The 25818-nt window shown below is 51.6% G+C and overlaps 1 protein-coding gene across 11 annotated transcripts in view; it reads right to left on the bottom strand.

Annotated features, from left to right (window-relative positions):
* Window positions 1-318: 318 nt before the first annotated feature.
* Window positions 319-25818, bottom strand: part of Larp4b (La-related protein 4B) — a 56320-nt gene continuing 30820 nt past the window's right edge. For 4 of the 11 annotated variants that reach the window (XM_077699642.1, XM_077699643.1, XM_077699636.1 and 1 more), the window contains 10 exons: window positions 12751-13175; window positions 12497-12664; window positions 11449-11871; window positions 10034-10479; window positions 9225-9270; window positions 9054-9152; window positions 8004-8419; window positions 6628-6796; window positions 5883-6021; window positions 319-3232 (listed from right to left, as the gene is read on the bottom strand). In XM_077699642.1, the coding sequence (XP_077555768.1) occupies window positions 3084-3232; window positions 5883-6021; window positions 6628-6796; window positions 8004-8419; window positions 9054-9152; window positions 9225-9270; window positions 10034-10479; window positions 11449-11871; window positions 12497-12664; window positions 12751-13175 (2480 nt within the window). In that variant the 3' untranslated portion in view covers window positions 319-3083. Of the gene's footprint in view, window positions 3233-5882; window positions 6022-6627; window positions 6797-8003; window positions 8420-9053; window positions 9153-9224; window positions 9271-10033; window positions 10480-11448; window positions 11872-12496; window positions 12665-12750; window positions 13176-20797; window positions 21206-25818 lie in introns of those variants that run through there. The other 7 variants (XM_077699644.1, XM_077699637.1, XM_077699641.1 and 4 more) reach the window with 5 other exon arrangements.

The following is a 25818-nucleotide window of genomic DNA, read 5'->3' as shown; positions in this document are numbered from 1 at the left end:
AGCGGTCGCTTTCCAGATTAGGTGAGCATAGGCTGGGACATCCGGCATGACATCCTCCTTTCTGAAAACACTCACCTGCTTGTGCATTCAGTACATTCCTATGAACACTAGGGCGCATGTTAACACATGAAAGGTCCTAAGCAATGCTGACAGGCTGCACTGTGCAAGCAGCCACTTAGTGTACCGCGTGCATCCACCGACCAGGGAAATTTTTTGAACAATGAGCTATTCAAAAGACAGAAGCCCCAGCAGAGAGCCAACAACGCAACACGCAGTACAGCCAGTTTCAAATCAAAGCTGTTAAAAAGGAGACCCAGGTAGACCTAGTGCTTGCATTTATTATTAATTTATACACCCAGCAATCCAAATCATACTTTTCAGGTTACCAAAAATATCAGATAATGAAGGAAAGGCAGAGTATACGCGGCTCGCAGAACAGTTTTGGGCACAAAAACTGGAAAGGGGGAAACGAAGTGAAGGCAGGCAGAGAACGGGAAACATACATGAGACAACCATCTTTTGCTTCACGACATGGGCATGTAATGACACTCAAGAAATGAGAATTCCTGTGGGAGCAGCAGACGGCCCGGGGAGGCTCCGAGAAAACAAAAACTTAAGGCACTTGGACTGAAAAAATGCGCCGAGAGAGAGAGAGGTCTTCCGTACTTGCCGTGCGCTTCACCGCCGCAAAAATATATCCTCCCTATAACATGCCACACCAAGCTCTCTCCCTCAATCCCTCTGCAGACAACAGAAGTAGTAAAGCGCCCAAATATCTCGGCCCCCCTTGCGTCACGCCCACACTGCCCCCGTCTTGCGTTTGCATCGCGAGCCCACTTTCCAAACCTCTGTGGAGTGTTGGTCGCACCCCTGAAATCATCACCCTCTCTGCTTCCTTTTCACTCAATGTCACACGAAGGCGGAAAACAAATTCTCATATATATATATACAAACTGAAAGTGATGCGCGCATTTTCATTTTCGGTAGGTCGTCCTCCGAGTCATGCTTCAGAGAAGACTGGTCAAAAATGACGAAATGGTTAATTGAATAGCCATTTGGCAAGCACAATCTTGTCTTCCTGTCGCAAGGAAAAGGAGGGGGAAAAAAATGAAAAGCCTGATAAAGGCCCCAATGGCTTTCTTCTGCCTTTCCCAGACTCTGTCCTGACTAGGCCATTTTTTTTTTCAAACTCCCAAAACACCTTCTCCCAAATTAGGAAAAAAAGACTGTCGAAACATCAAAATCATTTAAGAAATGGGAGAGGGCAGGAAAATAAAATCTGCTGATGAATGTTGGCAGCGACAGTGCATCGATGCTGCACCCCGCGCGCACCCAAAATGAAACATACATAAAAAAATGGGAACTCTGGTGCACTTGCATATATCGGCTTTGTGGATGTCTTGGCAATTTTAAAGAGCAGGAAAAAAAAAAAAAAAGAGTTACAATGCATTCACCCCAGGAAAGCCACAGACAAGATAATCATCAAAAGGTAGAAAAGAAAAAGAAGAATTCAGTCCGCAGTACACAACACCCGCTTTGTGTTTTGTCCCTCAAAGAAAGTTTCCCCAAACATGCTGACACAGCAACAAGAGCACCCACTCTCGAGAATTGCACTGCACACAATCTCTCAGCACATGTTCTGCTTTGGCCCTGGTCTCGGGAAAGACATCACAAATCCTGCAGGCTCAACCCGTGCACGCTGCGGCAAATCAAAACTCACACAGAAGGCCCTTATTCACAATCACAATTTCTCGTTTTATACTTTCGCTGGCTTAGCTAGCAGGCTTAAATAGTGTGCATCAGTGCTTGCCGCATTGAAGGCCTAGAACCTAGCATTCGGCAGCAAGGAGAGAACTGAAACCGGGGGGACACCAATGCGAGAGAGACAATATGCACTGCGACACTCGCTGTAGCAACATCATGTTACAGAGGAGTTTGGGTGGCGAGGTCAGAGCAGGGACCCACTTCGTGTCAAGGTTGCCCGCAAACAGTCGACACAGACAGAGCAGTCCCTCGGGGACAAGCTCACACACGCACGAGACGAAACACCGCCAAAGAACTGAAAAAAGAAAAGAGGAGGAAGGGGGAAACAAAGAGTGTGAGATGCAGCGGCGGCAGCAGCACGCCCAGACTGACCCGTGTCTGCCTGCAAGGGTGAAGAAGAAGAAGCACGGCGGTCCTCGAGCTCCTCTGCCGTCACCACGTGTGCACACCGGACACAGTTTGGAACATCAAGGTGCCTCTGGATGTTGTTCGTAACAGTTGGCTTTTAGAGATACTACACATACAATAATATATAAAGAAAAGAAAAAGAGCTATCCACTCCTTCGCTTCAAAATGTAGTAACACTCCTACATGAACAGTGCTGGGAGGGCACCCAGTGGTGGCACCACTACTGGCCACCACCGTCGCTCACGGGGCGCCCTCCCGCAGTCACCAAAAAAATCTTGCCATAAAGAAAAAGTGCCCCAATAGGGCCTTTCAAAAAAAAGTGCCCAGCAGCAGCAGCACTGGTGCACCACTGCAGCAGCAGCAGCTGTAGCTTCAGCAGCGGAACAGCTCCTCCTGCCCCCCGGCACTGCCACAAGACGCAGTGGCGGCCTCCCCAGAGTTCTGCTCCGTTGCTTGGCCCCCATGCGTGGAGCCCTTTGCGCACACACAGCACGTATGTTGTTTCAGTGGCGGCGAAGCCTGTCGGGTGGGTGGAAGGCGGTCTTCTGTCGCCCAGACCACCCGCCACCCTTGCATATTGGCTGGCAAGCACGGCCATGCCTCCCAGGCGGGCGGGCAAAAAAATAAAAGCCTCGTCACACAGCCGCCGGCAACGTCTGCAAACAGGAACAAGGAGTCTTCTTTCCCCCCGCGCGGTCTCCTCTCGCCGCAGCAGCCGGGGGGGGGGGCAATGTTCGGGGCCGACCAGACAGGCGGGGAAGGGTGCGCGCGACGTTGCGCACAAGGGGAGTCCTCATCCTCGCCAAACAAAACAAATACTGTCGTGTCACACGCACAGCACACCCAGCCCCCTTCGGAGCCTGTTGGGGCCCCCCCATTTGGCAATCAGGTCCTCTTTGTTCCCCCCGGGCCTAGTGGGCGTCTTCGCTGGGGGGGCTTCGGTGCCTGTGGGCCGCTGCCGCCCGACGTTCCCTAGAGTGCTGCCGGGGCTCCGCTCGTCGCACCCTCTGGGGCTGCCCGCCCCCAACAGGCACCTGCTCACTGCCTCGCTGGCTGTGACCTGCGGGGCAGACGGGAGCACACCGTTGGAGGGGATGCAGTGGAGACCCACAAGCTGGCTTTCCCACAGGGACATTATCCTACGACAGCACACAAACACAACCCATCAAACGGGTTTGGGGGCTTACTAAGCGTGTTGAAAGAAAACTTGGGTGCACTCAGCGAGCTACTGAAGGAAGAATGACGGCAGCACGCTTTACGGGTGGTAGAGACAAGTGACAACATGTACCAATGCAGTGAACTGAGAACTGGTGGACCATCAGGGCAACAAGGAAGGGATAACAGGAAACAGGACCAGAACTAAGGGAAGACAGATAACAAAGCAGACACTGGAGAAAAAGAACAGATTCGGTCTGGGCAGGCACTGGAGAAAAAGAACAGATTCGGTCAGGGCACAACAGGAGCAGTTGGAAGTCTACGAAAGAGGACATACCACACATTTGCACAATTCTAGTCCACACATTTTCACTAAAACAAGCCTTAAAACTTGTGTGCACGGTATAATCAGGCTAAAAAGTGAAATCAGAACAGCATCGACATGCACACCAATTCTGGCTGAAACCCAATTCAATTTGATCCAAAGCTTTCTGCCAAACTCGCGTGAGAATTTTTTATGAACCTTGGGCAGGTGCGGGGCATGTTGATGCTGCTGCCATTAGCCCCTCATTTGTAGTATGGCTCAAAAGAGGTACAGTAGAACCTCAGTGGTACAGGGGAAAGAGAAACAAAAAAATGGGGGAAAAAAAAAAACGAGGAAAAACATACTATCCGCTGCAGAAAAAAAAAAAAAAGGCCAATTGAGAGACTAACATGAGCCTTTAATGGCCTTTTCCACTTTTACGCATCTTTCAACATCTGCTGGCGCATTCTGTGGCCCTTTGAGAGCAAGAGGTCCTTTTCTAAACATCGCAGACTTCTGCCCGCACTGGGATTGTCCTTCGCGCAAAAGTAAGTCCACACCGTTTCCAAGCCAACTAGGGCCTGAGTTTAAGCGGCAACCGGAGACGCCACCCCTTCCTCCCTGTCGTCCGCCCAGTATCGGCGCCGCTTCACGGCGCGATTCTGCCCCGATTTCTGCCAAGGTTAGCACTTAACACGACGGGATGTTGTTATACAGGCGACGTTGGCTAAAGGCCGCTGCCTTACCAAGTGACTCCGGCAAGCCCAGCACTGCGGGAAAGCCGCCACGCGCGCCGAGGCTTGGTCCACACGCACGTCAGCATGTTTTTTGTTTACCGTAAAACGTATCATCTGGCCATAGTTGGATAACATTTTTAACATTTACGGGGCGAGAGCTCGTCAAGCTGTCCACAGCAGCTTTTTCTCTCGCCCCGTCATGTCTTATAAAGAACATGAAATAAAATTCTATTCTATTCTAAAAAAAAAATATTTTGGACATACTTACCAGGAGAAAAAAAAAAAAAAAAAAACATTGTAACACTGTGGGGCATTTTTAGTGTTCACAATTAAGAGCGTAGTAACCGGGAAATCGTCTGAACCGCGAAGGTATCAATGGGGATCTACTGTACTACTATGAAGTATCCTCCAAGTGCAAAGTTGTCCAATTTTACTTGCGGAGCGAGGAGACTTGAGCGGACTAGGCTTTCGGAGACATGTGCAATGGGCAAGAACAGAGGAGCGCCATATTTTAATGCAAGAATTCCAGGAAGAACGTTTTAGAGAACCTCAAGACCCCCTCGCATAATCCGTTAAGAAGCAACGAATAAATCAAAGGCATGTCACGTCTCAAATCATGAAGGTCCAGACGCTTTGAACAGCCAGCGCTCTCAATGTTCCCAGGATCTGGATAAACAAGTTTATGAAGTGCAGGGTATTCTTGCTGCTGCAATTTGATGCACCAATTAAAATGTCGTTCACTAGATACGTGCTGTCATGCCTCGCATCTGCCGAATAGAATTGGTGTAAACTTATCTTTTCGAATTTTTCAAAGTAAACATTTCTGCACATTACATTTGGGGGAGTGGTAAAACTGTGCAAATACAGTAAATAGCCTTTATCTGCTACCATGCCCTGCTGCCGCAGTGCCAAGTAGATTACCTTAGCTAAGCAGCAGCGCCAGCTAGATGGCCCCCCGTGGTCACGTGCACTGCATAGCCAATAGCAGAGTTACTGGATATATACCAGTTGCAAAACTCCCCATAGGCCCCATAAAATAAAAGCCGGTCTTTGATTGCCCCCCTGTGCCAGGGCAAGCAGAATAGCCTGCCACCTGTAGGTAGGACGTTGCGGCTGCTGCCGTAAGTCATAAAAAGAAAAGCTGCAAAAACACAAGTAAATTTCACCTAATTAATGTATTCTAATTTAAAAAGCAATGTATACTCTATAAAAATTTTGAATAACAATAGCGTAGCTAAGTCCAGTTTTAGTCTCCCAGGTGCCGCGCGCGTTTGCCCTCAGCTTCCACAGAGCAGGGGGGCTAGTGCCGCCCAGATTATGAAGCGGAGTTTCGCAACTGTATATATTGAGTAACTCTGAGCCAACAGGACCCCGCGGTCTGGCAGTGGGCCCATCCAACACACACCCCTGCAGTCCTGCCGCAAAGGGCACCCAGCTTCTTATTAACTGCGCTGAAGTAAAGCCACGACGTGCTGCGGCCGAATCCGCCACGGCCGCCGCCAGAGGCCCCCTACCTGCATTGCGCGGGGCCGGCTTGGCGACCTCCTTGGGCTGCTCCGGTGCAGCCTGCACGGCCGCCCGACTCCTGGCCATGGCCGCCACCTCCGAATACGTCAGCTTGCGGCCACCTTCCTCCGCCTTCGGGGGGGCCACCTGCTGGGCACACAGAGAAGGGGCTGGAAAACACTGCCTCCACCGTTCCACATCCGCTGCCACAGGAACACTTGCAGGAACAACAAATGCGGGGCGCTCCCGAACCATTACCGCAAGGAACTGCACAGTCACTTGGCAGAGGCTTCAAGTTTCACTTTTGTGCCGACATGGTACGAGCAGTCTCAACGAGGAGTTCCAGCAGCGCAATACCGAACAGATTCTGGCATTATTACAAGTACCGTATTTATGCAATTATAAGGCGGTCAAGATTATAAGGCGAGGTTGCAGTTTGGAGTAAAAAAAAAAAATTGAGACTATGTATATTGGAAAAAAACCTCGCCAGTAGGTCCGGAAAGCGTCAAAACAACACTAGCACACTCAAGTTTAGATCGCAATGGTTGTGCATTCGGTTTCATTCGGGGGCACTGACGTGGAGCAATTCTTACTAAGAACAGGACTTGGCCCATTTTAAAAGGTCCAAACAGCACAGCTGTTTCCCCACTGAGGGTGGAACTAGCAAAGACCATTTTGGAAGAAGTCCAGGCAAGGCATTAGAGTGGCTGCTGCCTGTAACGCAAGGCAAAGAGGGTGCTGTGTGGCACTCACGGCGTTCGATGTGGACTGTGGTGCCACTGTTGCCGGTGCAGATGCTGCCGTGGTCGTGCTAGCAGTTGTCGCGTTCACAGGAGCAGCATCTTCCGTAGCCGGCGTCGTCGGGGCAGGGCTTTGAGCCCTGGCGGGGGCTGCCTCCACCTCCTGGGAGGCACCCTCACGTCTGCAACACACACGTGCACCTTGTCACAACCCTGCTACCCGGGAACAGGCACAGCAGGCATGCAATCTACACAACAGAAGATTTGACCACGGGTTCAGAAAATGTTGCACGGCAGGGGAGAAAAGTCCGAGTGCGAAAATCAAAACCAAGATTTTGTCCCATGTATCGAAGATGGTAAACCAGGCAGCCTTGCCACGTGAAAGCAGAATGCCAACGATGCTTCACCTCGATTTTTGTTGTTGCACCCATTACGACCGACAGGTGCTAATAACAGCACTGTCGTAGATACCTGGGTGCAATTCAATGGCTCAGCACACGCAAAGCGCCCACTGAAAACAAATGGCCATTTACATTTACGTGACATTTGGGGGAATAGTGAAACCGGGCAAATACAGTAAATAGCCTTTATCTGCTACCACACTCTGCTGCCAGAGTGCCGAGCAGATGACCTCAGCTAAGCAGCAGAGCCAGCAAGATGGTGCCCTGTGGTCACGTGCACTGCGTAGACAACAGGATTGCATGGTCTGCCCTTCAATCTTACTCGGTAACTTTTTAAGGGCTATTTTTGCAATTCATCCAAGTCAACCACCACCCCACGGAAAGCCTAGCATGACACTACATGTAAGTCTCCACTATAGGAATGATTTACCCAGTGGAGTCAATCATGAATTTTACTTTTCCGATATTTGTTTTTATGCCCAAAGCAAATCTCGGTTCAATTCCTGCAAAAAAATAAGTTACCCCTACACTCCACTAAACTTTAGTATTGCTCTCGCTCAATTCTACTCAATTTAAAATCAAAATTCCAAAATATTAAGGCCTCACATCAATCGGGTCGCTCGCAGGCGAAAAGGGACTGCTCTCTAAAATCTGCAGACAAAGATGAATTCAACTCGGTGCTTTAATGCCACACAATGGTCCTCATCCCAGGGGAGCATGCCTTGCAACACTGCAGGACCCCACAGGAGTGCCCAGTGTTGGTTCCCAGAGGGGGATAGAAGGGCGGGGGGACCAGGGGTCTGTTCAGAATTTCAATTTAGCAGGGGCGTCGAAATACTCCCCAGGGCCTGTTGGGGGTGGGGGGCGGTGGAGGGGGAGGAGGAGGGTTTAAATCCCTGGGAAGGGTTTCCATGGTTGTGAAATCCTTCTGGGGGTTGTACGGGGTGTTGGTGGGGTGCGCACAAATCCCTGAGGGAAAGGAACTCACGGCGGTGCAGGGGCAGTGCTGGGCGACACGGGCGACGCGGGCGGTGTCAGCATGGCGGCCGGGAAGTCGTTGCCATTGGTCAGGGTGGCACTGTCCTTGGTGGCCAGCGTGGAGGCAGCTGGGCTGCCCGCAGCCCCCGAAGCGGCAGCAGGGGGGCTCAGGGCGGACTCTGCCGTCTGGGTCTTGCAGTCGCGGGTGGGCGGCTTGGCCGACGACGGCGCACTGGCGGCCAGCGCGCTGGTGGTGGGGTTCGGGCTGCTGCTGCTGCTCACGCTGCTGCTGCTCGCGGCACGGCCGGGAGCTGCGCCGCGGACGATGTCCGACAACCTGCTGTTGACGGTGGTTGCCGAGGTGGTTGCCGTTGTAGCCGAGGAGCCTTCGTCTGCTGTGGCTCCCTGGCTCAACGATTCCTCCTCCTGGAGAGACAAGGGCACGGCAAGGCGCTCACTTCCACGGGAGGCAGTCCAAGTGTACACCACACCGGAACTGTTTTCTTCTTTTCTTGCCCGACCAACTGAATGTTGCATGGTTCTAACGTCAAGTGTATAGGAGTATTAAAAGTTGCATTTCTATTTAATGCAAACACTGATTTGGTGAAATTTGCCCTAATCCCGTGGCACTTGGATGAAGCCAGGGCAGGCTAATAAAGAACAAAATATTCAACACTTCTCAACATTAATACCCAAATTTAAGTGAATATTGTTTAAGAAAAAAAAACTTTTAACCAGCTGTTGTTCTAACAATCAACACATTCTCCTGTCAATAACTAGCCCCTGTCTAGTGAGTAAAGCCCAGGGGTGAAACTCTTGAATTTTGTCCCTTTCATGTCCATCTCGCGAGTACCCATTTCGAGCAGGTCTAGACTGGCAGAAAGCAAACAACCTGATGTGATGCAGCACAAGAAATGTGGGGCATTGGTTTCTGTGCACGTCATTGGTCGGAGGCCTGCCCAGTGCAGCTACGGCACGATTGAAATGGTTGTGAAAGGGAAATTTCCGAAGTGGACCCAATTAACAATTGCGCCCCAAAAGTTGCACAATGCCCACGTACAAGGAAGCCAGGCAGGGGTGGAAAAGCAGCCTCTTCCAGGTCGAACTTCGGAGCTTCGGCCCCTTCCCTCGATTTGCTGCCGTCAGTGCTGCCAACATCCTGCAAGAGAAGGCCCTGCAGCAGTGAGCTCACCAGAGGCCCACAATGGCAAACAGAACGAGGGCAGCTTACCGCTTTGTTGCCATTCTCTTCCTTTTTCCTCCGCCTCATTCGACTGCTGCAACGGCAAACCAAAGAGGCCGCGATGAGATTCCAAGGAGGGACGAACATCATCAATGTGGCTACTTAGGTTCATGTATGGCTGTAGAACCTCGAGCAGTGCAGGTAGAAGGGAAAAGAAAAAGTAGGCTTAGCCGAACTGATGAAATTCTCCTTTTTGTCCAGAATTAACCTGCAGTACATTTCAAATAGTTTTCATAAACAGAAAGGAAAAAAAAAAAAAAAAAGCAACCACTAGCTGCTTAGGGCTAAGTTTGGATGGTGTCACCCTTGCATGCAATAATGCGGCACGCCATGACTTCACCCCAAATGCCTGCTGGAGAGTCAGAACTGATTTGTGGGCAATTCATGGCCGCCCCCTCTCTAGCTGACAGCTCTGGAATTCCAATCAGTGTGCCACAGGGGTAAACCAGGTGTCTCGGGCAAAGATGGCCCACTGGGACACCAACGATGCTTGACCGTGGCTTTCAATGTCGCACCCATTTCGAGCAGGGGGAGCACGGGCACCCTCTGCAGATACCTAGGGTGCAGCGTCAGCAGCCTGTGCACAGCCAATCAGTGGCACTGGAAATGCCCATGCAGCTTGTGTCCCCTCTGATTTGCACACGACTATCTAGCGAGACACCCTGGATATGCTTGCAAGAGAGAGAAACGAGAGTGCTATCCAGCAAAGCATAATGACGCAACCCTGTCAGGCATTGCCGACCTTCTCAATTGCGAGCTTATCGGCGACGTTGCATCTAAAGAGGCACACCACTCACTCTGGGTACTTCTGCGAGGGGCCTGAGGAGTCCTTGCCCGCGTCCCCCTTGGGGCTGCCCCGGGGGTAGAGCGAGTAGAGCGAGCTGCCCCCCGCGTCCCGCTTGGAGGAGCCGCCCCCAGTCGCCGGCAGGAACTCCTGGAGGTACGCCTGTGGGGGCCCCCCCGCTGCGCTGCCCCGCAGGGGGTAGGCTGGCGGGCCCGTCAGGTAGGTGGACGGGTAGCCCGGCCCCAGAAGGCTGCCACCCCCATGCCGCTCGTAGAAGCCCCGAGAGTCGCCCCCGTCGTACGACGAGCCACCCCCCGCCCCCCGCAGGTACGACTTGGAAGAGCGGCCGCCACCGCCCCCACCCGACCACAGGACGGGGAAGCCGTGCCGACCCGTGCCACCGGTGCCGTTCAACGGCTTGTACGTTGCCTGGGGGGCGAGGCCGTTCATCGAGAACACCTGCACGCAAGGGGGTAAAGAAAGGTAAAATAACACACTAATTGGCATGCGCTAACGTGCTACTTTAACTACCCAGAGGAAGAAACGGCTTTCATGCAATCAGAATTCCATGATGACTATGTTTTGCTTCTTCCTACGAGTCTTTTTCTCCGTCCCCCAAGGTCGAAGGAAGTTCCTTTAGTTTGCCCCTCGTTAAGCTCCTGAAGTGACCAGCAAGTGGTGAACAGATGCAGAGGAGAACGGACAGTGATAACAGGCTTTAAATTAACAACTGTTTTTTACATGGTTGTGTTCAGGATAGCTGTTTGCGATTTCTAGCTGTGGCCATTCATGCCTGGGCCATTGTTAAACTAAAGAGCTTAAAAAATTATAACATTTTGCCATCCATTACCAGATTAACAGCTTTGTATGCATATATGTATACAAAAGGAAGAACTTCCCACTTGTCGGCTGTTTAAAGCAGGATACAGACATGCACTGACAGCTAGTTCCAGCCACAGAAGTGCTACAAGAATGCATAAATCTTTGCCTGCAAGAAACTCAGGACAGGATAATTCTGCTTGTCACCCCTTGCTCGGAGATGCGCATTTACTCTAAGTTAGGCCCATAGCGTTAACCTCCCAACAACGATAAACACTGGCTGGCAATAAGGAGGGGCATAGGTTTTTCAAGCCCGCAAAAGAAAAGCAGCAACGCACGTGACGAAACACCTTTTGCCAAACACAACCACATTCTGCAGCAACTTAGCCTCTGATAACAAGGGAATGAGAAGCAAATAACTGTTTGCCAAAATCCTGGTACAAGGTAGCGAAAAATGTGCCCTGGACTCGGTAAGCTACTGCAAGAAAAGCACCATTTCGGCACCACGTAGGAGATGCTGCGACCTTGCCCTGGCCATTTTGCACAACGCAGTGTGGTTGTAGCCCCCACCCGAAAATGGAGCTGCGCAGGGGAGGCGGCCAGGCTCACCGTGCCCAGGTCGAAGCAAGTCGGGGTGGCGGGCGTCCAGGTCTGCAGCATGGCCGGTGGGTAGAAGGGCGGGTACACCTGGGCCGTGCCCGCAGTGCTGCTGGCTGCACTGGCAGCCGGCCCATAGTTCACCTGTAGGGGTCCCTGGTAGAAGGTGGATGCTGGGGTGGCCTGCGGGGGGGCCGCCACGGGGGTGGTGGCCGTGGGCTGGCTGGTGCTCAGCGGCTGCGCCGGGACTGCCCCAACGGGAGGGGCGGGGGCTGCTGCCACCGCTGCTGTGGCCGCCACAGGGGCCGCCCCTCCGCGGGCCAGCACCTCCCCTCCACCAGCCGCCAACAGGTGCGGCGGGGGCTGGTGCCGCAGGCCATTTTTGTAGGGCGGCAGGAACGAGGCACGCGAGATGGGCTTCGCCTTGATGCGCGCCTGGGGGCACCACACGGACAGGCATCAGGTACTGATAACAGGTCAGCTCTTCTCTTCAGAGCGAGTGGCTTTCAAAATTTTTGGCATTTAACAGGACACCTGGGCTACAGGGCATGACATAGTAAAGGGATCAAGACTAATTTTAGCCATCTGAGGGGCTCTAACATGCACCGAAATCTCGACCCACGTGCATTTTCACTTTTCGCTTCTACGTGAAAAGCAGCCACCGTTGTCTGGAATCGAACTTGTGTCCCTGGGCTCCGCAAGCACAACGCCTCAGCCACTGAGCCACCACGGCAGATCACGTGAGTGGCTTAACAAAGCAGTGAAATTCCTATTCACAAGTTATAACTTTGCAGTGCTGCCTCCCAGGTACCAAAACTCATGACTGGTGGCTTTCATGGATGCGTAGAGAAAAAGCAGTATGTTTGTCCCATTCGCAAGTTCCACCTTTAAGAGTAGCTTTAAAGAGGCATTGCCAACTTACATAGCATCCTTCACCATGCTCAGCGAAACTGGTCAGACAAGCGTGACCACGGGGTGTAGGTCAAGCTAAGCGAGCGTGCACAGAGTGAGCTATCCAAGCGCATGCCAAAAGGGCCCAGTGTCAAGGGGGGCAACTCACCATGATGGGCTTGCCCTGGAAGGAGCGCACCTCCTCGCGAAGGTACCTGTACGCCTGCTGTGCATCCTCATCCGACTCGAAGGTCACGTACCAGCTGCTGTTGTGGGCAAACTCGCAGCTCATGAACTGGGGGCACTTCTCGCCTGCCTTGAACAGAGCCTCAATGTCCTGCACACACCACGGAGGGGACGGGGAGTGTGAGGCACGGCCCTGTGGAGGGGCCCGCAGCAGCAGCAGAAGAAGAGGCCGCTCACCTTCACGGGCGTGCTCTCGGGTATCTCCCGGAGGATGAGGACGCAGCGCTTGTGGTTGGGGCGCACCTTCTCCCCCGCCTCGTCCACCTGCACGTTGGGGGACTCGCGCAGGACGTCGACGATGAGACTCAGGTCCTTGGTGAGCTTCTTGATCTGGTTGAAGTTGGCCACGGTGCCGATGGGCACGTACTGGTCGCTGTCCATCTGGGACAGCAGGTACGTGTCGTTGGCCAGGTTCTCCCGAGAGAAGTAGTACTCGAGCTGCTGCATGAGCATGCGGCGCAGCTCGGGCAGGGGCAGCTCATCGGGGGCGAAGTGGGGGGGCCCCAGGCCGTGGTGGGGTGCCGCCGGGGTTGCCATGGCCGTCCCCCCCTCCGGGGCTACCTCCGCTGCATCGCACACGCCCCCGCCTCCTCCTCCTCCTCCTACAGGGGCAGTAGCAGCAGCAAAAGGGAGACCCATCAATAACGCCCCACCCGACTGCTTACCAGCACCAGATATTCACGGGAATCTACACTCTTATCACACCCGAGCTGATGCAGAGTTACACACACAAAGCAAAGTGCTGCAGCGTCGACTACACAAGCAAGTACCGACAAAGCAGGATTTTCTCAGAAAAAGGGCAAGGTACCAGAGCTCTGGGAGGCAAGTTAGTCCGCACTGTTTGCCAACATAAGAAATGCCATCAGAAGTGCACTCCAGTTGCTAAGGCACAAGCATGAGCAGCGACAGTTGCCATAGGCAAAAAGGGGATGGAGGCTACAAGAGGTGCACACAAGAATTCTTCATTCTTCACCAGTGGAAATTGTGTAAACAACCGAAATAAGGAAAAAATACAAAAAGTGTTCCTAGGTGAAAGGTTTTGAAGGCATTCTGCCGGGTCGCCACCAGCAAGTCCCACTGTGCAGGGGTGAGACAGCTGAATCAAGTTTGGGAGCAGTTTTTGGAGCAGCGAAATCTCGATTTTGGAGCAGAAGAAGCTTGGTTTAGAGCAGTTAACGACATTATTATGTCACCCTAAGTGCCCAAAAAATCAAATTTTTGGCAACTCGAGGCAGAAACAGTACTTTTTAATCGGTTTTGAACGTATATAACACTGAAACAGCCTCTTAATAAAGTTTTTCTGCCAGAGTATCACGAGGTACCAAATCCACTACCTTTTTATAAACCATTTTTAAATTCTTAGGCTCTATATATAAATAGCATGGAGTTCCGTTGAAAATATCTAATTGAAAAACTAAGCAATCAAAAGGCATTTTTATTTTCATGGGAATGCCGAAATTATTATTTTTCTAATCCCACACTCGGCTTTAAGCACAAGTGTAGAGCCACGGCAAAAGTTGCTCAAAGCAAGGTGACAGTCGTCGCACCCCACCAGCCCTCCCATTTCAAACACTAAGGTGCACGTTCACTACGATCGATCGCAATTTGAGTAACGTTGGTATGTTTAGTCACCTTTCTCTTGGCATTAAATTTCACTTCAGATAGATGAACCATTATTACTAGCGTGCAATAATAGCCCGTCCCGCTATCGGACACTGCTTGAACATTTTGCGGCGATGTAGCCTGTGCCGCCCCTTTTGAACTGTCGACCGTACCATTCCCACCGCTCGGAAGCTCGCTGTCAAAAGCAGCAATAACTCCGCGTTTTATAACAATGCAACGAGTCTGAAATTTCACTTCAAACACGCACCTCGCCTCTCACAAAACACGAATTCGCGGGCACCCCGTTTTTTTATGAACTCCACCTTTCGAGTGGCGCAACTTCCCGTAACAGATCAAACAACTAAATGTAAACCCAGCCGCCCCCATAACCAAAAGCACCGTAGAAATCTGTACAGAGTGGTCGGCCTGAACTAGAGTGAACTAGCCTGAACTACGAGCAACTGCTTCGCCCGCTGGCCATGTTTTCCGATCTTCACCATACCAAGATGGCGGCGCCCTGTATACGTACTTAATGTCGTTCCGGAGATACGGCGCTCAGAAAATTGCCGTTTTGTCATTAACTTGAACAAGTTTTGTCGCCTCAGTAAACATTAGCATTTTTATACAGGCCTTTGCAATGATTTCGATGGGAAAGCTTTAAAAACGTACAGAATATAACATGTGCAACCCGACATTGTGACTTCCGAAAAAACTATTTCGGGGACCATTTTATGCGAGTTTTTTTTATAAATTGAATGATCAATCAATTTTTACAAACAGCATTACCTTGGGGATAATGGAAAATTATGCGGTCAGTAAGCATTTTTTCTTCACTGAAACTGATGGGAGCGTTAAAATCGTTGGCTCTCAGACTGTTTTGGAGCAGTTTGGCGCAATTTTACTGATTTTCAAGCTTTTGGAGCAGCCTGGCGCAGAAAAACAAATGTGTATCAAATCTGCGCAATATGCGTAGCTGTTTCACCCCTGACTGTGAAACATCATTTCTGCATGCTTTGCAGGCACAAAATTTCTCTTGGCACACATCTTGCATTTTCAAAAATTGTTAGCCTTCAGCAAAAGACAAAATTGCCCAATACACACCGTTTAGTTTTTGTAAATTGTGTTCATGCCTGCAACTCTCACGAAACATGCATACCATACACCACGTAGAGCGAATGGAAAAAAAGAGCTCGAGTTTTCCAGACAAAATTTGGAAGCAAACCCAACGTCGTGTATGTTGATGCCCATGCAATCGCCACAGCAGATGCCAGAGGACCCTCTTTAGATACTGCAACTATCAAGACACTCAGTCCTGAGGCAGCGGAAGAGGCGGCAATAGCCATACAAAGCACTTTCACTGCAAACCACCCCAACCACTATCACCTCACATTCTAAAACCGCAATTCAAAATTTGGCTGCCAACCTGATCTCCAAAGCAGCACTGAAAATTTTGAAACGAAATCCCCAGCGCACTCTGGCTTCAACGGAAATAAGGCAGTTCACGAAATGGCTAGAAATAGCTAGAAATGGCTAGAAATAAGGCAGTTCACGATATAGGCTAGCTCCACGAAAGGCGGGAGCTAGCCTATATCTAAAATCACGGAGCCAGGTCTGCAAGGGATAGAGGAGTGTCTTACAATGACCTCTCCCGTCAGGTCTACCCTCCGGTCAACAAAAACCTAACTAACAAGCAAGCACACGCCTGGTACCTCCTACAAAGGAACACCTTCCCAAACTCCATGAGGCTAACACACATTCACCCATCAGTATACCTAAACCCTGATTGGGCCCCTATGCGGCACCCCAGCCAATCTACCTCGCGTAATATTAGCCTGCCCTCAAAACAACTTTCCCTTGTCACATCCTAGGAGCAGTGGGAGGAGGCACTGCGTAACCTGGACCAAGGTGTGCAAACCCTGAGCAGCCGACGTCACTGCCCGGCTCATGCCTGTAACCACGAATATCCTCTGACCTAAGCGAATGCTCAATAAAATGTGCTCTCTCTCTCTCTCTCTGTCTCTCGCAACACCTGGATTTCTTCTCAAACACAGAAGCATGATCAAGTAATGCTTGCTACCCACTTCTTAGGCACCAGGTGTTGCTGCTACTGGAACGTGTTTTGCTTCCAACATGAAATGTGCCCGCAGTGGGGCTATGTACACATCAGATTACTTTGGTTGAAGTGACCCGCTACAACAGTGCTGGTATGGTATGAGGAGTATGCAGCAAGAAGCTTGCAAAAAGCAAGGGCAGAGGAAGGGCAGTGAAAAAGAAGAGTTTAGGATGTTGCATACCCAATGTTGTGTTGTTAACTTTACAAATACAAACAATGCAGTCATGAATATCACCAAGGTAGTGCTCTCAGGACCAGTGAGAATAGTTAGTGCGCACTATATAATGATAAGTAAAGGGTCATTGATGCCAGTCCCTTAATGAGCATGCTCGTATGTATGGGCATAAAAAAGCTTTTCAAATAGTGCAGAAGGAACTGGCCAACGGCGATCGGAGTGGTTAACAACCTGCAGTGCGGATTTCCCCAGAGACACATGCCAGTTCCTGCATCCGTCACTTGCGTAGACCATTTTCTGACTAATGAGGACAGAACCTTCGAAAAAACATTACAGTCTATGAATGTGTCACAGTTACATTATTTTTCCTTGTTTGAAATCTGAGCCATTCTGAGCAGAGCTGTCCTGAATTTTCACAATGAAGGCAAGCATTAACCCTCGCCATTTTTAATGTTGTGCAAGTCACTACACCAGCATCGAAAGTGTTTTTTAATCAGCGTTCCTCATCATTCTGTGCAGCCACCAAGCTAGTTAGACGGCAACTACCTGTCGACGCCAGTGACAGCGACAGCAAGCTGCAGGCACAGTGCCACAGTCACGAGGCAGGAACATATAAAAGAAACGGGCTATTGCTGCGGGCGCGGGTGAATGCCCAGATAGCGTCACAATAAAAGCTAATGCGGACTACAAAGTTTCACAGCTGCCACGACGAAGAAGAAGGAAGGTAGCGGCACCTGATGGACAAAATGGTAGCAGCCACAATGCATGGCGGGAGACAAAGTTAGTGGTTATCTCCGTGCACAAAATGCCTGGCACATAGAGCATTGCATTCAGCCAAAATCTCCATCCGCAAAGCTTGCTTTTATAGAACTCATGTAAACACTTACGTCAGCAAGCTTTCAATAACAGATGGGGAACTTGCATTCATAGTGGTACTAGCCTTCCAATTGCTTAGAAGTGGTACCAGTAAAAGAAAATGGTTGCAGACCTGCACTTCAAACAATTTTCGTTTTACATTTTTTTCGCTGCTATGGGTGCCTATTAGCCCACTAATCATAGAACGGCAGATTAGACAGTCGATTGCAGCGTAAACAATCATTTACGCCGTCATTTATTCGCGTCAGTTTCGGTTTCGACAAAACGAACGCCGAGCGGCTTCCATGACAGGAGGGTGCACCTGACGTCACCATTCTTGTCGTACCGCTGCCAGTCTGGACGCGCTCGCCCAGACCGACCGAGGTCTTCACCATCCCCACGCACCTGGGCAGCATGACGCCAGTCCCAAAACCATGATGTGTACACACATGGTGTAGCAGCCCGTGCCAACCGCAGCCAGCGCGTTGGCTACGTTACGGGAGCCCCGACATCAGCAGTTTGGGGCAACTACCAGATGATTTGCTGGCCTTGTTCTGGGCTTTCTTGTGTGGGCAGTGATTAAAAATGGGTTTGAAATATGTTATACTAAACGGCTACTGTGAAAACTTGCTGGGAGATATCTCCTGATCAAAAGGAAGCATTTTACATAGTTATCTCAGCTTTGAAATTTCGTGTCACTACTCTTTTAACAGGTGCACAAACGTACAATACCCTTCAGCGCACAACTCAAAGGTCAATAATATGGGCCCTCCCCTTGACCTACAAAGTGCCCCTTTTTCCGTTCCTATAATAGTCTTACCCCCTCTTCAATTAGAGCCACTCCATTGTAAAGGCCGGTTCACATTCATAGCTAGCAACAGCTGCCATGCCCCAATGCTGTTGGGACAATGCAGAACAACCTCCCTATTGCAACACAAGGTCCCTGCTTCTCCCTTTCCATAACACCCGGTACATGCAAGAATCGCACTTGGCAAATCTACATGGACCCATGCAGGTTTGCAGTGGCCACGGTCTTTGCCAAGCCCTTGTCCCGAGAGGAGGTAAACCAAGTGCCCCTGCCACGTGACAGCAGAGCACCAACGATGCTTTATCTCGATGTTTAGTGTGGCACCCATTACGAACAGCAGGTGCTAATACCACAGCACTGCCGTAGATACCTGAGTGCGGCTTAACAGCTGGACACTTCGGCTTAGCACCTCGACTATTGCCCATATCAAGAATGCTTCTTTGCAGACAACCCAAATGATTGTTTTTTGTTTGTTACGCACAGTATAAGGAACAAGCAACCATGATTCACGTGCTCATTATTGGCATCAGGTAGCCAGGTAAACTGAGATGCACTGCAGTACAACAGACAACTGGGCTGGCTGGTAGCTGTTCATCTTGGTGTTCAAAGAGCTTGCAACACAGAGACGAAGGAAGGAAGCGCCGCGTCATCTCTCTCCATTCCCTCATCCCCGCGTTGTGAGCACTTTGAACACCAAGACAAACTGTGAGAGTAAGAATTTATTGCACTACAGGACAGAACAGCATAAAAAGCCTCAGCAAATGTTGCAACCTGCCAACATGTAACGTTACAAGAATATGTTACAGAATTCCAACCGTCCTAGCATGTAGAGCACATAAACTTTGTTCGCTAGGGGCGGGAGAGAGAGAGAGAGCTGGAACGCATGCATACAACATTGTTGTGTTTAAAAGCTGACTGCATAACAGGGTCGCATTTATCCTGTTGCAAAACCAGCTACGCGACTTGAGCATATTTACTCATTACACTTCCCAGAAATCTTACTACCAACGAAAGGGACTGGTTAGTTAGGTTTATGGCGGTAGTCACCTCACGAGAACAGAAGATGTGCTATTACTTCCTCTAACTTATCTCAGTTTGTACACACCATGCAACTGGCCATCCACACACACAAAAAAGTGCAAAACAGGAACTTACTGTACCAGAAAGGATTGTGGCACTTAAAGATTGCATATCCCAAGTACGAATGCATTGCCTTATATGATGAGCCCACCCAAGTGATCTGCTGTGATGAAGCGACCAACCGCAATGTCTTCTCTCTTTTTTTGTAATTACTATTGCCAGTACATTTAAGCCTATTTTCTAGCCGCCTTGATTCCCCACAGTCCCAGTAGTCTGTCTGAGCCACCTACTATCCTGAAATGAAATCAGAGCCATCAAGAGTCAGTAAACTCTTTAGCTGTTGAAGACCTAGGCGAGCAATACTACCAAGCACAAAAACCATGCCCGATTCATAAATACAGCTGTATGCACAAGTTTGCATGCAGGGCATGCCCTTTCTGTTCCAAAGTTATAATCGCACACTTTGCTCAAGTGGGAGTGCCTAATCCCAACAGAAGAACGCTGCATAAAGCAGAGCATGACAAAAATGTCGTAGTTCTGCCTTGGGCAAGAGTGAACTCAGTGCAGCAGCTGCCTGCGCTTCGGAGAAAGGGCAACTGCAGGACACCCATCCTGAAGATAGCATGCGACATGCCCCCTCTGGGCAAACAACCTTTGTTCCTCGGCCCCCTTATCTCCTTCACACAATCCTTAACAATAAGCTGGGAGCAGCAGGCTCTTCAAGTTGCAGCAATTGTTGGCCACACATGACATCGGACAAGATGTGCACACCCAAAATTTGGCAGACAAGCGCTTGAAAACTACCTGTTAACGCATCTTTCTGCGCATGCTCAGAACAAAACGCGCGCTAAGACCTACACGAACGCTCAGCTTTGCATGCCCATCCTACAATAGGTTGTGATCTAGGAATAAAAATATTTTGAATGCCTTCCGGAGATTTTTTTTTTGCTTACGCCACAAGAGGATACGGAGATCGGGCGAGGTGTTCTTCCAAGGTTGCTGCTTGGGACATCTCACGAGGGCAGTAAAACGACCCGTGCCAAAACGAGGAATCACGGCACAGCGTAAGACAAGCTGCCGCCGTGAGACGTATTTAGGATGAAGCGACACATCGATCCAGTGCGCTGACGGATGGCCACGTTTCCCGTGCCCGTGAGCGCTAAAATCGGTTCGCCGCCTCGTGCCAACACGGCCAGTCCCATCCGAACGTACGAGCGCGCCCTCCCCTCCCTCGCCGCCAGGAAAAGAGAAGCGCGCCGGGGGTTACGCACGCATTGAAGCAGCGTTCCTTCCTCTTGGCTCCAATGGAACGGAAACACAAGAGGGATGCGGCTGAAGTCGAGCCCGGTGCCGACCGGAGGTAAACAGAAGACAACAGATGGCACGATCCGGCAGTTAAAAAACAAGAATCGAAAAGGAAAAAGGGGCAAGAAAAATGTGGACAGCGTGTCGCGGAAAGGAAGCCGAAAGACGACCGGACGTTACGGGGCAGCTCAGTAGGCAGGCCGTATGGCTGCTCCTGCACTGGCGCGGCCCGAGAGCAGCGAGGAGCATCGCCAACAAGACGGGCAGCAAAGAAGCGGCGAATCACCTCCGCGGTGGGGCGGCGGCACCGTCCCGCCGTGCGCCTCCACGTCGACGGCGTCCGATGGCCCGGCACTGCCGCGATCACCGCCACAGGCACACCGCCGACACGGTCGCGTGGAAGGTGGCCAGCCCCGGGGTGGCTACCGTAATCCGCGCTCGGCGGGTATCGCGCGAACCCGGCGACGACCGGGGGGCGACCTCTGTTCTTTCGCGGCCAGGGCCCGTCACCGAGGTGTCCGGACGTGGCATCGTCGGCCCCGGCCCAGGTGCCGACCGGCGAAGGAAGGAAGCCACCCGGCTCGCAGCACCGTCCGACGTGGCAGCAGCCGGCTCGGAGTTGATCGACGACGATAGGCACACACTCCCCGCGAGAAGGAAAGACACGCCGAGCAGAAAAATACTGCGGATCGGCCGGGAACTAAACAAAAAGAGCCCCGCCGCGCCGCCGTCCCCGTCCTCCTCCCTCTCCGGGCGCGTGGCGCCATCTGCCGGACGGCGGCCGAACCAGAAAGCTACGCGCCCACACGGAGGGGACAACGCGGACACAGGGACAGCCGCGAGGCCCAGCCGCGGCGGACGCCGACGGCCACATCGGGCAGCCCTCATTGTATCACCGGCCCGAACACAACTGCGATCAAAACAACCGTTGGAGGAACCCGCGGAATCTCCTCCACTGACTGAAGGAAATGGGAGAAATACCACTGAATTGAGCCTCAAAATAATAAAATACGAGAAAAGTTATGTAAACACGGCAATTGAACACACGCTTCGCGCCGATCCGCGCAGAAAAAATAACGGTGGCCGTTTCCTAAGCGCGAAACAGCATCCACCCCACACTAGGCGTCGGCACAAAGTTTGCTCAGCGACTCGGCTCCGTTCTTAATCCACAGGAGCCCTTTAGCGGGCACGTAGCGAGCTATCATCACTGTTCTGCGCGGCGTCGGCCGCTCCACTTACACAACCGAGCGTCGCCTGCTGACCAACGTCAAGCGGAACCTATGTAGCCACGAAACGTATTCCCAATGAACGCAAGCGAACGTGATGCGGCTTGTGCACTTTTGAACTGGGCGAAATCGGTTAACATGTGCAACAGGTTTCTTCGCGATGCTACTGGAACTCGGAAGCAACTGCCAAAATCCCAGCGTGCCAACCAGCCCGGCTGCTGCACAAATAGAACATGCGCACAGTTCGAAGTGCTATTACTTCCGAAGAACTACAACGGAGACTCAAAATGACTGGTCAAACTGGACCCAATAGCCGCAGGACAACCGACGCTTCTCTATCATCATCACCATCATCCTGTTAGTGCACACTGCAGGACGCAGGCCACTCCTTGAACAATTTCTGCCTTGCGATGTTCTGGTTCGCTCTCCGTCTCCGATTTTGCCCCACTTCGATCGAGCTAACGGCCTTCATCTACTTCCACCACAGCGTTAACGACCTCCCTGCGTGGCAGCCCCTCCTTCTTTGTGAGCCACCACAACTGCCACGTGCAGGGGTCGCACAAGCATCAAACTGAACTCAAGCCCCAGGCGCGCACTGCTGGGAGCGAGCCAGCAGATGACGGCTGGTAAAGAAACAGGCACCAACTGTGCAAGAAGCGACCACATGACGCGGGTCCTGCTGTAACAGGGAGTCTTCACACGGAAACTGCGAAAAGGAACTGCCGTTAGGCTCCTAGCCTTGAATTTCAAACGCCTCGCGCCGCTGTGATCCCTGTCACCTCGGCCCAGCCCTGGACGGAGCAAAGCCCCCGAAACGAGAATTAACCGGACCATGCTCGCTACCTCAATTGCTGCGGTTATACCCACTTCAACGGGTTCATGGACATCATGGATCACCAAGGACCATCGCCAAGGATTCGAAGTTCTAAAAGAAAAGACCCAATCCGAGATTGGTCTTTAGCCAAACACACGGCGCAGCTATAAAAAGACACAAGCGTTGCATTTTTTGTCCGTTCTCATTTCAACTAAGGCGCTATGCAGTACGCGAACATTTTTCGGGTCTTTGATCATAATATCCCAAACTTCCCAGAGATAACGGTCTACTGATCGTCACAAAGTGTAGTGGAATCGTCAACCACTGCCTTGGCAGCGAACGCTTCCACGTGCTTCTGTTCTTTAGGAATGCGCAGCGTTAAGTGCTCGCGTAAACGCAATCTAAAGGGCCAAACACATGTGCAGACAGCGACGCGTTTCCGCACGCGTTTTTTTTTTCCTCTCCAAAATCGGTACCACAGCGTTCATGCCTGTTCCTCACCGCTGCCGGACCTGTTTCCAGAAAGGGAAAATGCGCAACGAAACGCATCGTTCTCCGCACACGTGTTGCGTCTCGATGTAGCGATCGCTTGAGTAACATCCAGGCGAGTTATCGTCACTCGAAACTTCGCGGCTCGTCTTTCGTTTGGTTTGGACCCACAAAAAGAAGGCATTACAGGCAACTGCGCGATAAGAAAAGCAATGAGAAAATAACTGTTAAGTGGCGAAGTTGACAAGACGTCGGTGGCGGACTTAGTAACCAACCAATCGGGCTGTAAATAAAAATAAAGGAAAGAAGACCCCAATGCCCCTCTTACGATTTTCTTCTCGCGTTGCTCTATGAAGCGACGCTTTATTGCAGGTTCTGGCGAACGTTGGCACGCCAAGTCAGGCACTAGATGACAACTGGTCAAGAAATTGCCATTCATTTATGCGCACTGCGGGCAGATTTAATTAATACGATTAGTGGTGCGCTCTCGGAGACCTCTGTACCGGACGGGGGGCGTATAAAAAAGCGTTACGGCTAGTCTCGCTCTCACAGCTCACCTTCACAAGTAACGCATTCTCCAGAGCCGCTTCATTTCATAACCCACTGGCGACTTTTGCCGCCGAGAGCAGTGATTAGTAAAGTACGGACGTGACTCCGTAGACAGACGTTTTTTTTTTTTTTTTTTTCGTGCCTTCAATTTCAAGGTAGTAACAGTCATTTCATTACAGAAAGCCGTGCTTTAAATGCTCTTCGGAGAGAACTTGTCCGTCTTCCGATCATGGGGCAATGGATATCTTGCAGAAAAGACTGAATTTAGAGCAGTGAGAAAGGGACTGTCCCCTCCCGCTTTCGGGGAAAGCCTTCCGAAGGCAGGTCGCCGAAAGGCGATCGCTCTAGGGAACTGCCACCGAGTACAATCGATTCCCAACGGAGACTCCACATGAGGAGAACGGAGAGACTCGAGAAATGAAGCAAGAGATCATCCCACGACGCTCCCGCGCAGATAAACCGAAAATTCCTTCCGGCGTATCACCGCACCACAGATTCGGCGAACTGAGGAGATTACGCCAGAACAGTAGTAGTGCCGGCAATCGGGCCGGCTCGCTCACGGCAACCGCAGATAGGGCCCGCCGCCGACTGTTGGGGGGGGGGGGGGGGGGGGGGGGGGAGCGCGGCACAACGGCGACCGTCCGGCAGCGACGCGGCGACAAGAGCCCATCGAAAAACAGCGGCGGAAAACCGCAGAGCCCCACCGCGTCGGCGCGCACTCACACCTCGTCGTCCAGTCTCGTGTTCATCCGGCGTCGTGCGTTTTGTCGAGTCAAGGCCGGCGAACCCGTCACACACGCGGCGCCCTTCACTTTGCTTGCTTTTTCCGAGGCAAATGACGGCGGCGAGCTGGTCCAGATAGGACCCGCCGTCCGCCGAGTTGTTTTTACGAAAAACAGCGCGCACCCGAGACGGGTTATGGGCCTCTCCCCCACGAACCGGTCATGCCACTGCTCGACACCCACTCGTCCGCACGCAAAAGCCGCCCGGCAGAGGCAGAGACGCTCGGCGCAGGTATATGGATTCACAATATGGATGCCGCGCATAGCACTGCCATTCTATAGGCACGAACCACGTGTCTTGCTCCTACCCGAGCCCTCAGGGAGGCGGACAACGCCAGACGACGAACATTCCCCGCCACAGCTGCCTCGTACCTGCGCCAGGCGGCCGCTTCGACGGCCACTTAGACCTCGCAGGAATGCACCGGACAAGCGCCTTGGAACGCGGCCAGGGGGCACTGAACACCTCCACTCGCACAGAGAATGTAATCAAACGGAAAGAAACGCTACCAGCGCAAAAAAAAAAAAAAAAACCTGAAATCTCCACCTTTAAATTCAGTGCTTGTATTCCGACGGAATGGCACAAAAATTGATTTGAAGAGCACCCGCGCAAACGATGGCGCGCTAACTCTACCTTGAAGATGCAAAAAAAAAGGGATATTTGAACTTTTCTCGATTTTTACATCGGTTCAAGTTTAGTAGCGCCCTGAGAACCGTTGTTGCCGCGAAAACCACCGCAGTCGATAGCCATGGAACAGCACCCAGTGATCCCCATTCAAGTCGATGGTCACCGGTTTCCGTGATCATTTAGGTGGCTGTCGGGGACAGGCGTAAAGGCGCAACCACATGCAACGTTTTGCCCGCGTCTTGCAACCGTCTGCGGCGCCTGGCGCCGACGCGGAACGGGCTTTGGAGAGGGCGAGCAACCACATGAGACGCGCGAAGAGCGCTTCTCCGATCCAAGTTGCCAGAGTTACTTTGGTAAAGGCAGCATCGTTCTGTTTAAGTCATTCTTAATAAACTGAAGAATAATGAAAACTTCAACAAACAAAACACGTTAAATTGATGTTCTATTAAATAAAGTGCTAAAGAGCCGCCAAATAAAGAGCCGCCATGTTGCGTGCGGAGGGGGACCGGAAATTGAGGACAGCAACATCCGGCGCAGACGCCGAAAACGGACCGAAAATCTGGTATGCGCAGACACCGGCGCTCCGAGCGCGCTGCTGTGTATTTGGTGGCGCGCGCTGAACGCGCGTCGCCGCGGACGGTCTGCAAACGCGACCAAAACGTCGCATGTGGTTGCGCCTTAACGCGTTCGCCCCTTCATTGGGTCACACTCGTTAACACACAAACGCTTTTACTTGAACCGCGCCACTTTGCGTCTTTCAGTTGATGATCGGTTTGTCCGGGTTCTCGAACGAGAACCGCTTGGAAATGACAGAAAAGACCA

Source organism: Haemaphysalis longicornis, unplaced genomic scaffold (assembly GCF_048455015.1).
Source record: "Haemaphysalis longicornis isolate Haplotype H1 unplaced genomic scaffold, Haemaphysalis longicornis Haplotype H1 scaffold_2, whole genome shotgun sequence".
Lineage (NCBI taxonomy): Eukaryota > Metazoa > Arthropoda > Arachnida > Ixodida > Ixodidae > Haemaphysalis > Haemaphysalis longicornis.
Note: the sequence above shows the minus strand (reverse complement) of the source record. Positions and strands in the feature narration are given on the sequence as shown.